Source organism: Scyliorhinus canicula, chromosome 4 (assembly GCF_902713615.1).
Source record: "Scyliorhinus canicula chromosome 4, sScyCan1.1, whole genome shotgun sequence".
In the NCBI taxonomy this organism is placed as follows: domain Eukaryota; kingdom Metazoa; phylum Chordata; class Chondrichthyes; order Carcharhiniformes; family Scyliorhinidae; genus Scyliorhinus; species Scyliorhinus canicula.
This window is the reverse complement of record NC_052149.1, coordinates 119,233,646-119,250,366: the sequence shown is the minus strand read 5'-3', so window position 1 is coordinate 119,250,366 and position 16,721 is coordinate 119,233,646. Positions and strand designations below refer to the sequence as shown.

General features: G+C 44.4%; 2 protein-coding genes across 5 annotated transcripts in view; one reads left to right on the top strand and one right to left on the bottom strand.

Moving 5' to 3' along the window:
• angptl1a (angiopoietin-like 1a) overlaps positions 1–6,414 on the top strand; it is a 93,560-nt gene extending 87,146 nt beyond the window's left edge. The window contains exons 4-5 of the mRNA XM_038795108.1: positions 2,883–3,153; positions 5,557–6,414. Coding sequence (XP_038651036.1) covers positions 2,883–3,153; positions 5,557–5,741 — 456 coding nt within the window. The 3' untranslated portion in view covers positions 5,742–6,414. The remainder of the gene's footprint in view (positions 1–2,882; positions 3,154–5,556) is intronic.
• ralgps2 (Ral GEF with PH domain and SH3 binding motif 2) overlaps positions 1–16,721 on the bottom strand; it is a 646,420-nt gene that overhangs the window by 259,494 nt on the left and 370,205 nt on the right. The gene's annotated exons all lie outside the window — the stretch shown is intronic.

The window sequence follows — 16,721 nt, the reverse complement described above, 5'->3', positions numbered from 1 at the left end:
ATAAATGGAAACATTATGACCATGAGAATGATAAAAGTATACAGGTAAATTCACCAATTCTATGCTTCAAGCGTGCAACTAGAGCACAGGTCAATGCATCATTTGTGGGCAGCACAGTAGCACAGTGGTTAGCACAGTTGCTTCACAGCTCCAGGATCCCAGGTTTGATTCCTGGCTTGGGTCACTGGCTGTGCAGAGTCTGTATGTTCTTCCCATGTCTGCGTAAGAATGGTCCCCTTAGGCCCCAACAAGGTGACTGTGGGCAAGACCAGTGCGTGCATTTTACTACCATAATCTGCCAAGAGATAGTGCATCAAGTTGACAACCAAGGTGGGTGATCTGTTAACTACTCCAAACCATGCTCGTCTAATTCTGCACCAAAACATTTAAAAAAAAAAAATTTAGAATATCCAATTCATTTTTTCCAATTAAGGGGCAATTTAACGTGGCCAATCCACCTAACCTGCACATCTTTGGGTTGTGGGGGTGAAACCCACGCAGACACAGGGAGAACGTGCAAGCTCCTCACAGACAGTGACCCAGGGCCGGGATTCGAACCCGGGTCCTCAGCGCCGTATGCAGCAATGCTAACCACTGTGCCACCGTGCCGCCCCACTGCACCAAAACATGAGAAAATAAAGGAAAATTTGCATGACCGTGCAAACACAAGCAATTTGAATTAAACAGTGGTCAAACCACATAGAGGGCTTAAGATTGTTGATCTTGAAATTGCTTGAAAGACAATGTAAGCAAGTGTTTTAATTTGATACAATGATTCACAAACTATTTTCAAACTTATTGTGAACACTTCTTTATTAAATCTTCCCAAGAGATATGCTGTGGGTGAGAGTCTTTGGCCTCCTTGTGATGCATTTCTCATCAGCAAGAGGCAGCCTGCCATTGGCTGGCGGCGGAATCTTCTGGTTCTGCCACTGAATTTCCCATTGAATCCATCCAGCTGCCAGGAAACCCGCAAGGGTTTTTTTGGGGGGGAGGGAGAGTGAGTTGTCACAAGACTGGAAGATCCTGTCGACGTGAAGAGCCAAAAGATCTCGCCCACAGTTTCACAAGTTCCAGCCTCCTAATAAGCCTTTCTGTTTTCCATTGTGGAGCCTGGAAAATAAGTCTCACCAAGTCTCACAGAAGAATCATTATTTCTCCCTTTTGATTTTGATCCAGAAATGTTTTGATCCTCAAAAGGGTTCAGTGCTTAACTCAGGCATGAATTCCAAGTCTATGAAGGCGCAGAGGCATTTCAGGCTTGAAATTAATTAGCATAGCACCATCAACAGAAGTATAACTTAACAGTATTGGCATCGAATCACTTCTTTTGTGCTCAAATTTCTCTGATTCTATCTGAACCAATCTTCTAAAAACATTGTGTACTAATATTAATATTTCTCACATTAAGCACTGCAGCCATGGATCAATTAGTATTTTTCGGAGGTGAGTCTTTACTCAAAAACTGACGTTCAAAGTTTTTATTTGGTTAAAAAATATCATGTCAGACTTATCAAATGTAAGTATAATATTTCACTTATGATTCAAAAATCTTTCAAAACTCCTCACAATTGACACAACTTAAACACGGTCTACAGACTCATTCTGTTTTAGGTAAGTGTGTGAGAGCTTTTCAATAAGATGGCTATGAAACAGATGAGAGAGAGAGAAAGACATAGCCTGAAGCAAAGGCAAATGGTGAAAGAAAAACAAATAAACAATAGGTTATTCATTTTATTGACAAATTTGTTTTTATCTCATCTCTTTTTGAGTCACTACCCTAACCCACTCCTGGTTCCACAATGTCGTTTAATTGCTAGTCTGCAAGGTGCCTGGGCAACTGATCCGGCAATGTTTTTTTATTGCAGGGATGTGCCTCTAGCACCTTCCAAAGCGAGAGAATTATGATTCAAAGCGCAAAGCAAAGAGGAGCTTTCAATTGTGAGCATGCAAGCTGCAGTAGCAAAGGCTGTTCAGGTTACAAATTTTCCACCAACCAGAGCTCTACGGATTGATATTATTTTCAATTGTAGATATACAACACTGCAAAATTAAGTGCTAACTGTGTAGTACTCTGTTTTTAGTCAGTGAAAGAATTCCCCAACCTTAGCCGTCTGTTTGTCATTCAGAACTGAAAGAGAAGACAAGTCTGGCAGGGTACTATGAAGCCACAATATGATGTTAGCTGTGGGTTCCCAATAGTTAAGTAGGTCTGTAATGTGTGAGGATAATGATAAATCTCCAAGAAAGACTGACCCTGACCATGGTTTCACGATTATCAGAAATGATTCAGTTCATACAATTTCTCTGTTTTATCACTAATTGTGTATCTCATCCTCAAAATATCACAATAGCAAACAGTGCACATGATTATTCAGTGCACAGATTTGCTGGAGTATGTTTCATAGATTTAAAGTTTTCAAAGACATTTAAATAATGAATGCTGCAAACATTTACCATAATACAGCCATTTTCATTGTTGACTGAACTAAAGTCCTTAACTTCAGGGCATAAAATTAAAATAACCAAACACTAAATTCCTTGCTTTGTAATCCACTGTTCTAAGCCAATGAAATACTGTACTGTTTATTCAAGAAGGAACTAAGACGTCCAAGTACTTCAATATCAATTCTCATAAAAAATAATTAACTGCTTTGTAAACCTATTTTCTCAAGGATAATAAGCTGCTTTGACCATTTCAGCATTGTCTCAAAAATCTTGCAAACCTAATGGCAATTTGAATATTTGGTATGCCATAAAAAAGCGTTTCTAACAGAATATTGCAATGAGCAATTTAATGAGCCACCAGGAAGAAATACATCTGTTTGAAAACAGAATATATAACTGTGATTATAATCTGATCAGATTCTGTCTGATTTCAGAGAGGGTTTGGCAATATTGATGGGGAACACTGGCTTGGACTGGAGAATATTTACAGGCTGACAGCACAGGGAAACTACAAACTTTATATTAAATTGGAAGACTGGAGTGATAAAAAAGTCTATGCTGAGTTCGCTACCTTCAGAACAGAGGATGAGGATGATAACTACAGGCTGCGAGTTGGCAGCTATCAAGGGAATGCAGGGGACTCTTTAATATGGCACAATGGCAAGCAGTTTACGACACTTGACAGAGACAGAGATTCTTACTCAGGTACCATTTTGAAGTAATATTGAACAATTGTGCACAGAATGTATATTTAAAAATGTAAAAAGGAAGTATAAGTATCATAGTAGAGTTACTGTGACGTTATGCAAAAGAGTTAAATTAATGATGGAAGAAATGTATTTCTTTCATCACCCACAAGTCCTTCCTTACATTACATAGACCTTTCTTCGCGAAACACATTCTCCAGAATACTGTGGGACCTGACCCCATTTATACTGGATGACTGATTTCTAAGCATTGGCAGCAACAGAGGAAGGTGTGGGCAGATTGCTAATATTGGCAGGGCTGCCCCCCTATGGGCACTTTGGTAAACTGCCTGGAAGGTGGTTATCTGCTACTTTAGCATTTTGACAGTCTTGTTTATACTCTGGTGTTGCTGCCTGAGTCAAGGCTATGACAGTAAAAGTGCAGTTATGTGAAATGAGCACAAGAGATATCTGCACTATAAAAACTTCAAAACTATTAGGTCAAAAAATTTGCCCCATTAAAAAAAACTGCAAGCCAATGCCTAATTGCAATCTGATAGTTAAAAATTGTCAATCCAAACTTTTTAATGGTTAGACTTAGGATGGAAGTGCACATCCGATTCCCTACATATTGTAAGAATTATGGTATTGGCCTTAAATGATTTTGACATAACTCTGGTGAAATTAAAAATATTTACAAAAATATACACACTCATCTAGTCAGGATTCACGTGGGTATTGTATATTAATGAAGCACACAGTTGGCCTTTCAGTATAGGTTGCTAAAAGGGTTAACAGATGAACCACTGGTGCCTATGACAACATGCACACATTTGAAAACCAAATGTGCAATTTAGGGCTCAGGGTATATGGAAAAACAGCATGTTCCATCAGGAGAATTTATGGCTTCAGCATGTTTTCTGGGGAAATCAGTCTGGAAAAGAAATCAAAAGCATTTTTATTTAAGTGCTTGCATCCCTGTATAAGCATCCCACAATTTTCAAAATTATTTCTGTGCGTTTGGAGGGGATCGTGAAAACAGATTAATGAAGTATGGTTGGGTGCACAAGATAGTTTATACACATTTCTTATTGTGCAATAGAACAATATTCATACCAGCACAACATCTGGAAATTAGTCCAGATGATCAAGCTGTGCTTTTTATGGAGAGTGACGGGCTGGAGTTTTTGGACAGCTAAAGTAATAGGAAAAGCAAATTATATGAAAAATTTATCACTTAAAAGCAACATCATGAATTTTAATTAAAGAATAAAAGCTGACATTTTGCTGTAGTATGCTGCATAGCCCAAACTACTGCATTCAAGGCCATAGCCTTGGGTTAGGAACATTATCGAAGAGATTGTGGTGCTTTTGCATAATTTCACCCAGTTCAATTCAAGAGTGGCAAAGGTTGAATTCTCAGAAGTCATTTTTAGGTCTTCATTTATTGAAATTTATTTATCTCTAATCTTTCATAAGATCAAAAGAAATTTCAGCTTTTCTAATTTAAGCTCCCTCTTATTGCTAAGTCCCATCTCCCTCTGTCTTTTGAGAGTGTCTGCACTTGCCTTGATAACAAGTTAAGCCTTTGTAATGCACCCAAGCTAATGAATAGAACAATCTTGTGAATTGCTTTAGCTACCAAATAACATCTCATGCCTCAGAAAGATTTTTACCTCGTATTTCAAATGTGTGCTCAGCTATTCTTTTAACTTCTATACATGCAGTTCTTTCCTTTTTTGCAATTCTTCTAACTGAGAGAACCATCACCCTGCTATACCTTGCGCTTCTATTCCAATCAGCTTGACTCAATTTCATTCAGCACAACTTTCCTTTGCCAACTCTATTTAATGATTATATTCAAATACAAAATAACTTTCTAAAATATTGGATTTCAGTAACTATCATATGTATTCAAAATATTTGGCTTTAATAGATGCAAATAAACCATATAACAAGTAAATATTTGGAAAATGAAGTTTGGAAGTTCTCTAAAGCCTGTAATCTTGTTAACAAACCAATAGTCATCGTGCAATTTCCTTGGCAAATCTTCCATGACATTCTATATGGAGAACAAGATCAATTATATTATATAGATGTAGCAGGGTTAGAAGACAAGACAATTGAACCAGGCACCACAGACTTGTTCACATTTGAAGTCATATGCTCAGTTCTTAGTTTTATATAAAACTTTAGATTTTATATTATTTATAGTTAAATGCATCTTTCAAAAGATATTTTAAACCACAGCATGTCCTCCCTCTCAAATGGGACTTTATGCAACTATTCAAAGAAGGGTTCTCTCTGGTGTTGTGCTCAATTGTTTACCAAACAACACAAAAACAGATTATTTGCTTATTTTCACATTGACATTGGCAGGACTTGCAGGAACATATATATTAACTCTCTGTTCCTTCCTTAGGGAACTGTGCTCATTTCCACAAAGGTGGCTGGTGGTACAATGCTTGCGCACACTCTAATTTGAATGGAGTGTGGTACCGTGGAGGTCATTATCGCAGCAAGTACCAAGATGGAGTTTACTGGGCTGAATTTCGAGGGGGCTCCTACTCTCTGAAAAGTGCGGTAATGATGGTCAAGCCTGAATAGCACAGTCAAAAAGATGCCACATATCCCCAATGGATTCAACTATGAAAACATAGTATCAAAATGTAAGGTTCTTTCAAATGCAGGCCATGTACTTTGTTAAAGAAGCATTTTATTTAACATTGTTGAAAATTAACTTGACATTGCACCTACATATGTGGTTTCATTACCTTTTAAAGAGCGACAGGAAAAATCAAGGGTCCATATGGCATTATTCTGTGCATCTGTATACAATGGTCAGTGGCACTGTGTTGAACAACCAGCGCCCGTGTACCAAAGTACAGTAAAAAGTATTTTTCTGCGAGCAGTTCAAACAGATCATTTAGTACATGAAAAGCTAAGAGATGTAAAAAGAGGATCTGTTTGGGAGAGCTCGCAGAGAGTCGCAATGCTCCGGCGCCATCTTGGATTGTCAAAGTGCCCTTCTTATACAGAAACACATCAGATGTCTGCCACAAATTTAACCAGATTACATTGTAACCCAACAAAAAAAGTTATGACGCTTGGTTGGATGTATATTAATCTTGTATTTTGTTATAACAGACAATTGTTTGTTTAATAATCTGCTGTCAGACATATCAGCTTTATTTTTAAGAACATTTGGGGACTCCACAATACTTTATTTTAATGCTGAAAATATTGAGGTTAGGTTGAAATAAATATTTTGAAATAAGTCTTTCATGCATCAAAGTTCAATTTTAATAGAAAAGGAATGTGGAAGTTTCCAGATTCGATGGAAAGGTTCAACATCTCAGGATCAAAACAGTCTTCCTATTCTCATTAATACTAAAATTTTAAAGCTTAACCAAGTTGAAATGTACAATCCTCACCAGGAGACATATTCCCATTGTTCTAACATGAAAAAATGAAGCAGCTTTACAATGAAAAATGCATTTCCTCTTAAAGAACAATTACTCTGCAAGAAGTCAACTTCTCACAGCAGCAGAACACAAACACTGTCTGTCCCAGCAAAAGCTGTCTCTGCCGTAAAGGCCTATCTACCTGGCTCAGAAAATTCTGGTCAAAAAATATTGGTGCAACACACGCCAAGCTTACATTTGGAACAAACATCGGCCGGGATTCTCCCAGCCCCGCTGGGTTGGAGAGTCGGCGGGGACGTGGGAAATTCCCGCAACGCGGTCTGACGCTGGGCCGCCGATTCTCCGGTCGCCGGAGAATCTGCGGCAATCACGCCCACGCAGTCACCACGGCGCCAGTCGGGGGCCGCTGAAATAGGCCCAGCGGCGATTCTCAGCGGGCGATGGGCCAAATTCCTGCCGGTGTGATTTGCATCTTGCACCACCCAGCGGGAGCACGAACCCGTGGTGGCGTTCCTGGTGGGAGGGCGGAGGGAATCTCACTCCAGGTGGGGCCTCAGCAGTGGCCAGGCCCGTGATTGGGGCCACCGATCGGCGGGCCATCGTGGTCTGGGGGGGGGGGGACCTACTTTACTCCACATGGGCCCGCTGTGTGGCTCCGCCATGTCGGCCCATGCCGAGGTGGGCCTCCGCGGACCCGCTTGCGGCTACCGTGCGCAGTCGCATGGTCTGGACAGCAGGGCCCGCCGGCAGCCAGAGCTGGGGACGCACGCCAGGGTGTCCTGCTAGCCCCTGGAAAACGGACGTTCGAGGAAAAAGTCCGGAGTGATTCTCGCCCGTTTTCCGCCGGGCGTGGGGACTTAGCCCCCAAAAGGGAGAATCCCGGTCATGACCTCGGAATATATTACTGTCCATTTTCTTAAGTCATAAAATAAAAATCAATCTTCAAAGGTTATTTTCTTGATGTAAAATTCATTCCTAAATCTGTTTTCTTTCAAAAGGTGATCACATTATGCTTATACAAACATAAAAGGTTCACTGAAACGCAGCTAAGATGATTGGAGCAGTGGGTTTCTCCCAGGCATCCACCATTTTGAACAACCTGAATGCGTTTTGTTTCTATTAGTCTGGCAAATGAACACAAAATTATAGCATTGCGAGAAGTTCCCATTGTCGGCATTAAATTTTCTTTCCATTGATTAAATTAAGCTGGGACCAACGGACATAAAACTAAAACCAATATCCCTGTTCCATCTGAGATATGGGGCTGGATTCTCCATTTCATGGGCGTTTTACAATGCCAAAATCAGCACCGAACCCTCACTGATTCCGGGACCAGTGAGGGGCTAGCAGCGGCGCCAGGTGAAACGCCCGGCTCCCGTGCCGAAAATAGCCAGGTCCGAGGCCGTGCATGCACAAGGTTACGACCTGCAGCGGTCATATCCTACAACAGAGCGTCAGGTGTGCGCGGACCCGACCCACCATCCGTGACCCCACAGGCCACCATCTTGGCCACCCCCCACCTGTCCCCCCAGCCCACGTGGAAGTCCCCCACCCCCCCCCCCCCCCCCCACCCCGGGCCAGCGGCACGGCTCCCGGCTGAGTGCGATGGACACAGTCCGCAGCCGCCACACCGGTTTCCCAACACACACACCCTAGCAAGGTTCCTCCCTCACCATACACTTTATAGCTTATTTTCTAATCTTCGCTTCTAGTTCATTCCCTCTAAACCTGTGACTAGTCTTTTGGCTCTTTTTGGTACTCTCTCCAATGCTTATACATCTTTCTTCAAGCAAGATGGCTAGAATTGAAGATGACAATTCTACTTTGATTTGGTTCATGAACTGCAAAGTTCCAGCATAATGTATGGGAGAGTGAAAACATGTATACTATTGACTAAATGGTATCTTTCTATTCATTTTTTAGTTGCTTTGCCTCATCACCTAAACTTTGGAAGTGGTGAATCCAACATCAATTTAAGGTCCTTTTCTTTGTTTTTCCATATCAAACATAGCACAGTCACTGCGTTATTGTGATGCACATAGATTCGATCAATGCACAATATTTCAATTATTAGTGCAAAATTTAGTTTGCCAGTTGTTCGTTGAATTAGACAACAAATGCAAAATCTTATGCAAATCTTAATCTGCACCCATTTCTTTCCTGTTAGCTCTATCTTCTAGCCATCAGAAACAGACATGCTAACATTTGGACCGGAATTCTCCATTCTGAAGTCTAAATAATCCCACCAGTAGAGAATCAGGACTGATCTCTGCTGGAGCTGGGAGCCGGGCCCAGGTGCGAGTCTCACTCCTTAACAATGTGAATAAATGCATGGTGGAGAGCTCGTCGGATTCTGTTGGAATCCAGATATCGGGACGCCATTTTGAGCTGGTGGCCTGATCCGGTAATCCTGCGGCAGGCCCCCCCCCCCCCCCCCCCCCCCCCTCCCGCTGACAGGAGGGGGAAATCCTACCTCTAACCATGGAAATAGTGGATTACTCCCCGCACGGGGTGACCCGACCCCCATCAGATTCCCCCCATCAGTCATCCCTGCCTGAAACCCGAAGAGCAGTCCAGGCAGTACAGTGAAAAATCACTGCATTTTCACTTATCATTTCCCAACATCTGTTTCAGACAAAAGTCTCTAAAGCAGCAGCTGTTATAACTATCAGAAGCTTTCTCTAAAGACTAGAACACTTGAAAGGGCTTCAATTCCCCTGATAGCCTTTGAAATGCAAAACTCCCATTCCCGTTTATTGAGAAAAACCTTTCACTAGTCTGAGAGGTTTGATGGGTCAGTTTTTATGGGTCAAGCAGAACTATTTTGTGGATTGCTTATTGATTTTTCTCTTCATGCTTGAATGCATCTCCATTACTCTGCTTTGATGCTAACCACAATGTTAATAAAACACTCTTGCTATGATTGATAGCTCCTCACCACATTAAAAGGAGCTAAGTGTTTTCTGCTGTGAAAACGAGGGAGTAAAAGCGCTTTTGATATGGTGAGGCGCTGTCAATCATAACAAGAGTGTTTATAAACATTTGCGGGATACTGCCAGCAGTCACAACAGCCAGGAGCTTGTAAGTTACAGCTAGGGTCTGGATTTAAATAAATTTATGCAGCAATGGGGTTCTTAGTCAGGGCACCAAGCCTAAGGGAGACACCCAGATTCCATGCACCAAGTCGTTCCCCACTACTTTGGCAGGTCCAGGCATACAACCCCCCAACAAGCCATGAAAAGTTTCAAAAGTTTGCTTACCTCCTTTATCCCCCTCAATGGCCATGTCACCTGGGCCCCACTTGTAAATACTTGCACCAAATCATGCCCACTGACAGGGTGGAGCATAATGATGGGGGTGATATTTGGGCTTTCAGCCGTTATTCAGAATTACATACAGGCAAATTGCTGATTTGCATGGGACCACCAGCGGTGTGATTGCAAAGCACTTCACCAGGTCTGACGCCCAGAGCCAAAACTATTTTCGGTCAACCCACCATTCTCCGCCTGATCGGGAATCCTAACACCAGCATCGGAAAATGGAGAATCCTGTTTCTAGATCATCCTTACCATTTAAGCTGCATTAATCTCGGAAGGTTTACCTGCCGAACCCCATTCACTGTAGGTGACAGTGTCCCTCATTAAAGATGCAGCAGAATATAATTCATCGATACTTAAAGCAAAGTAATATCCTACAATTGTGAATACAGTGAAGTACATGTGAATAATTCTCTGGGTTTTGGAGTAAATGGTCAGGGTCAACCTTTAACAATTAGAACTGTAATAAGATTTGAAGAAAGGAAGGAATAACGCAGAAAGTTGTTGGATGATACAACAGTGGTCTGCTCAACCATTCTATCATGGCTGATACGTTCCTCATCTGCTACCTACAATCCTACAGACCAAGACCTGGATTGCAAAATCAGCCAGAGCATCTCCTCCCGCGAACACTTGACCTAGGAGCAGGAGTAGGCAATTTAGCCTCCCGAGCTGAAACATCTTCAATGTGATCATGGCTGATCCCATCCCAGCCTCAACTCTACAGTCCTGCCCGTTCTCCATAACCCTTCAACCCATTCCCAATTAAAAATCTGTCTAACTCCATGTCAAATTTACTCAGTGTCCCTGCATCCACCGCACTCTGAGGTAGCAAATTCCACAGATTCACAACCCTTTGGGAGAAGTAGTTTCTCCTCAAATATATTTTAATTTGCTGCCTCTTATTCGAAGATTATGACCTCTCATTTTAGAATTCCCCAAAAGAGGAAGTATCTGCTTCACGCCTACTTTATCCATACCTTTTAGTACCTTGTATACCTCAATTAGATCTCCCTTCATTCTTCTAAACTCTGGAGAATATAGGTGTAAACTGCTCAATCTCTCTTCATGTGACAAACCCCTCATCTCTTGTTCTGAATGACAAGATGTAACTAGTGGGGTGCCACGGTGCCCCGTGGCACCCCACTAGTTACATCTGGTCATCCAGAACAAGACCCATTTATCCTGACTCTCTGTCTCCTGTCCATCAGCCAGTCTTCTATATAAACTAATAAATTACCCCAAATCCCATGTGATCTCACCTTGTGAATTAACCTTCTGTGTGGCTCTTATCAAATGCCTTCTGGAGGTCCAGGTATACTACATCTACAGGAACCCCATTATCCACTTTGTGTTACATCTTCGAAGAACTCAAGCAAACTGGTCAGATGATTTTCCCTTCATAAAATCATGCTGACCCTGATGGTAGCGCTTTGGCTTTCCAAATGTCCTGATATTACGTCCTTGATAATTGATTCTAACAATTTTCCAACAACAGATGTTAAAATAACTGGTCTGTAATTTCCCACTTTCGGTCTCCCTCCCTTTTTGAATAAGGGCGTTACGTTAGCACTTTTCCAATCCACTGGAACCTTTCCCGTGTCCATGGAATTTTGGAATATCGAACCAATGGATACTGTTTGGAAATTGCTGAGTTTATAATTAAAGGTAGGGGGCTAGATTCTCCGCTTGCCAATGGCAAAAACGTGGAACGCGATTTTGCGTAGATTAGCTTCCGACGCCAAAATCGAGGTAGGCGCCATTTGACGCCAAATCGTGATGCGTACCCCTAAAATGGCATAAATGCGGCGCTCGCCCCGTGGGCTAAAAGTACAGTAGGCATGCCATTAGCGGGCCTGACACCCGATGCTCCGGTGGCTCTGCGATTCAGCGCCTCCAATGGGCCGATTTCCTGACGACATGGTTCACTTGTGCTCTCACAAAATGTGATCCTGGCGTCCAGGCTGCTGAGCGAGAGAGCGGAGGAAGCAAATGGCATGGAGTGACTGCGGGCTGTTGGCCTGGACACCGGCCGTGCAGGTGGGGGGGGGGGGGTTTCCTTCCAGGGCCGGGGAGGGGAGGGGGAGGGAGGGGTGGACGGATCAAGAAGCCGGGGTGCCCCGCCACGGGACTGAGGCAGTGCCCAGGCACCGACTGCCATTTTGCTGAACACCCACTGGCCGACCACCCACCCTGGCTTCTGGTTCTACAAAGTGGCACCAGCCGTATGGGTGCCCCTCCCTCCTTCCGGCCATAGCGCGCCCCCCGGCACCGTAACCCCACCTAACAGCCAGCCACCCACCGGGGACCCATCCAGGGCAACACCCACGCAGCCACAGTGAGGGCAATGCCAGCCAATGGTGCCCCTGGCTCCAAGGACGGGCGCCAGGACCGGGGTCATCGGCGGATAACAGGCTCGGGGTGAGGATGAGGGGTGTTGGCATCCAAAATAGCCACCCGCACAGATCAATCGATGGGAAATTAAGGGATTAAGGGTCATGGTGTTCGGGCCGGAAAGTGAAGCTGAGTCCACACAAGATCAGCCATGATCCCATTGAATGGCGGAGCAGGCTCGAGGGGCCAGATGGCCTACTCCTACTTCTTATGTTCTTATAAATTGGTCAACACAGAGACAGGCTGCAGCTTGAAAATATACAAGGGCTGCAGCCCGGACCTTGCAGAAACTAACACAGGGAAAAGGCCTTTCAAAGGACATCCAGGGACAATGGGCTCCAGGTAGAAAGTAACGATATGTGGCAGACTTGGTGGTGTCGGTTTTCGTATTTGGGAAGGCCTACGTGCCTCGGACACTAACAGCCATGGCTGACTGGGACCCGCCCCGCAATCGATGAGACCACCACCAATTGGTTGAGATCGATCAGGGTGATGGAGCCCTGATAAATCTATTTGACATCTACCTGGGACCGCCCAAATGCGCACGAAACCTGCAAGGGATAAAAGATGCTGCAGAACCCACCACCCGCTCACTCGACCTCCGATGACAACAACGGTGATACCTGCACCAACCAAGGAGGGGACCATCCACGCCATGCACAGAGGGACCAGAGCCGAGGACACCGATGACCAGCAACAGACATCCAGCACTGCCAGACGACAGATTCCAGATGAGGCTGTATCTGGTCTGCACAACCAGTCATCTGGAAGTTAAGTTGGTCTTTCATGTGTGTTAGAACATAGAACATAGAACAGTACAGCATAGAACAGGCCCTTCGGCCCTCAATGTTGTGCCGAGCCATGATCACCCTACTCAAACCCACGTATCCACCCTATACCCGTAACCCAACAACCCCCCCCCCTCATTAACATTACTTTTTTTAGGACACTACGGGCAATTTAGCATGGCCAATCCACCTAACCCGCACATCTTTGGACTGTGGGAGGAAACCGGAGCACCCGGAGGAAACCCACGCACACAGGGGGAGGATGTGCAGACTCCACACAGACAGTGACCCAGCCGGGAATCGAACCTGGAACCCTGGAGCTGTGAAGCATTTATGCTAACCACCATGCTACCCTGCTGCCCATGCTGTTAGTTTAGAGTCCAACCTGCATGTGTGTGTGATTGACTAATATTAACTGTGTGTGTTTGTGTATTGAACTAGTATTACTGCATGCAGCTTGTGTGTTAATTTGTCCATCATATATGGGTTGGAGGCACACAGTGGTTCAGAAAGTACCACAAATCTGGCGATCCTGGTGCTATTAGGCTGGGAGTTACAATTGATGCTCCGAAAGATCCCACAGGAAAGTAGAACATAGAACAGTACAGCACAGCACAGAACAGGCCCTTCGGCCCTTAATGTTGTGCCAAGCCATTATCACCCTACTCAAACCCACGTATCTACCCTATACCCTTAACCAACAACCCCCCCTAACCTTACTTTTATTAGGACACTACGGGCAATTTAGCATGGCCAATCCACCTAACCCGCACATCTTTGGACTGTGGGAGGAAACCGGAGCACCCGGAGGAAACCCACGCACACAGGGGGAGGACGTGCAGACTCCACACAGACAGTGACCCAGCCGGGAATCGAACCTGGGACCTTGGAGCTGTGAAGCATTTATGCTAACCACCATGCTACCCTGCTGCCCCAAAGTCTTGAAGATTCCGCCTGAGCCCGACTTAAGTAGGCAATCGACCCACGTATCCCAAGTATGGCCAGTATCCCAAGTTCATCGAAACGTAATATAAAGGTCCCGATTCTTGAGGATTATTCACAGATCAAATATAAACCATAGGTGTGCACTCCATATTGGACAAATTGGATTTCGGAAGTGTGTACTAATTGCATGCACACCTAACAAGGGAGGATTGGGTCAACCCAGCAGATTTGCATGCAGCTTCTGAGGGATTAGGGCCTGAACACAGCCACTAGCCGTACCCGCTCTCCAATCGGCCCTCTACCCCTTGTTCCTTCATGGCAATATGTCAGCTCGGACAACAGGTAGAGATGTAGAGGCACGGAAGACAGGAGCAGAGAGGTGCCTGAAACGACAGAGGGTAGTATGGGGATATAGATAGATAGAGAAATACAGCACAGAACAGGTCCTTCGACCCACGATGTTGTGCCGAACTTTTGTCCTAGGTTAATCATAGAATTTTGGACACTAAGGGCAATTTTTCATGGCCAATCCACCCAACCTGCACATCTTTGGACTGTGGGAGGAAACCGGAGCACCCGGAGGAAACTCACGCACACACGGGGAGGATGTGCAGACTCCACACAGACAGTGACCCAAGTCGAAATCGAACTTGGGACCCTGAAGCTGTGAAGCAATTGTGCTATCCACAATGCTACCGTGCTGCCCTTAAGAAGTAGTTAATCTACACTCCATTATTCTACCCTAATCCATGTACCTATCCAATAGCCGCTTGAAGGTCCCTAACATTTCCGACTCAACTACTTCCACTGGCAGTGCATTCCATGCCCCCACTACTCTCTGGGTAAAGAACCTACCTCTGACATCCCCTCTATATCTTCCACCATTTATCTTAAATTTATATCCCCTTGTAATGGTGTGTTCCACCCGGGGAAAAATTCTCTGACTGTCTACTCTATCTATTCCCCTGATCATCTTATAAACCTCTATCAAGTCGCCCCTCATCCTTCTCCGTTCTAATGAGAAAAGGCCTAGCACCCCCAACCTTTCCTCGTATGACCTACTCTCCATTCCAGGCAACATCCTGGTAAATCTCCTTTGCACCTTTTCCAAAGCTTCCACATCCTTCCTAAAATGAGGTGACCAGAACTGCACACAGTACTCCAAATGTGGCCTGACCAAGGTTTTGTACAGCTGCATCATCACCTCACGGCTCTTAAATTCAATCCCTCTGCTAATGAACGCTAGCACACCATAGGCCTTCTTCATAGCTCTATCCACTTGAGTGGCAACTTTCAAAGATCTATGAACATAGACCCCAAGATCTCTCTGCTCCTCCACATTGCCAAGAACCCTACCGTTAACCCTGTATTCCGCATTCATATTTGTCCTTCCAAAATGGACAACCTCACACTTCTCAGGGTTAAACTCCATCTGCCACTTCTCAGCCCAGCTCTGCATTCTATCTACGTCTCTTTGAAGCCAACAACAGCCCTCCTCACTATCCACAACTCCACCAATCTTCGTATCATCTGCAAATTTACTGACCCACCCTTCAACTCCCTCATCCAAGTCGTTAATGAAAATCACAAAAAGCAGAGGACCCAGAACTGATCCCTGCGGTACGCCACTGATAACTGGGCTCCAGGCTGAATATTTGCCATCCACCACCACTCTCTGTCTTCTATTGGTTAGCCAGTTTGTTATCCAACTGGCCAAATTTCCCACTATCCCATGCCTCCTTACTTTCTGCACAAGCCTACAATGGGGAACCTTATCAAATGCCTTACTAAAATCCACGTACACTACATCCACTGCTTTACCTTCATCCACATGCTTGGTCACCTCCTCAAAGAAGTCAATAAGACTTGTAAGGCAAGACCTACCCCTCACAAATCCGTGCTGACTATCCCTAATCAAGCAGTGTCTTTCCAGATGCTCAGAAATCCTATCCCTCAGTTCCCTTTCCATTACTTTGCCTACCACTGAAGTAAGACTAACTGGCCTGTAATTCCCAGGGTTATCCCTATTCCCTTTTTTGAACAGGGGCACGACATTCGCCACTCTCCAATCCTCTGGTACCACCCCTGTTGACAGTGAGGACGAAAAGATCATTGCCAACGGCTCTGCAATTTCATTTCTTGCTTCCCATAGAATCCTTGGATATATCCTGTCAGGCCCGGGGGACTTGTCTATCCTCAAGTTTTTCAAAACGCGCAACACATCTTCCTTCCTGACAAGTATCTCCTCGAGCTTATCAGTCTGTTTCACACTGTCCTCTCCAACAATATGGCCCCTCTCGTTTGTAAATACTGAAGAAAAATACTTGTTCAAGACCTCTCCTATCTCTTCAGACTCAATACACAATCTCCCGCTACTGTCCTTGATCGGACCTACCCTCGCTCTAGTCATTCTCATATTTCTCACATATGTGTAAAAGGCCTTGGGGTTTTCCTTGATCCTACCTGCCAAATATTTTTCATGCCCTCTCTTAGCTCTCCTAATCCCTTTCTTCAGTTCCCTCCTGGCTATCTTGTATCCCTCCAGCGCCCTGTCTGAACCTTGTTTCCTCAGCCTTACATAAGTCTCCTTCTTCCCCTTAACAAGACATTCAACCTCTCTTGTCAACCATGGTTCCCTCACTCGACCATCTCTTCCCTGCCTGACAGGGACATACATATCAGAGACACGCAGTACCTGTTCCTTGAACAAGTTCCACA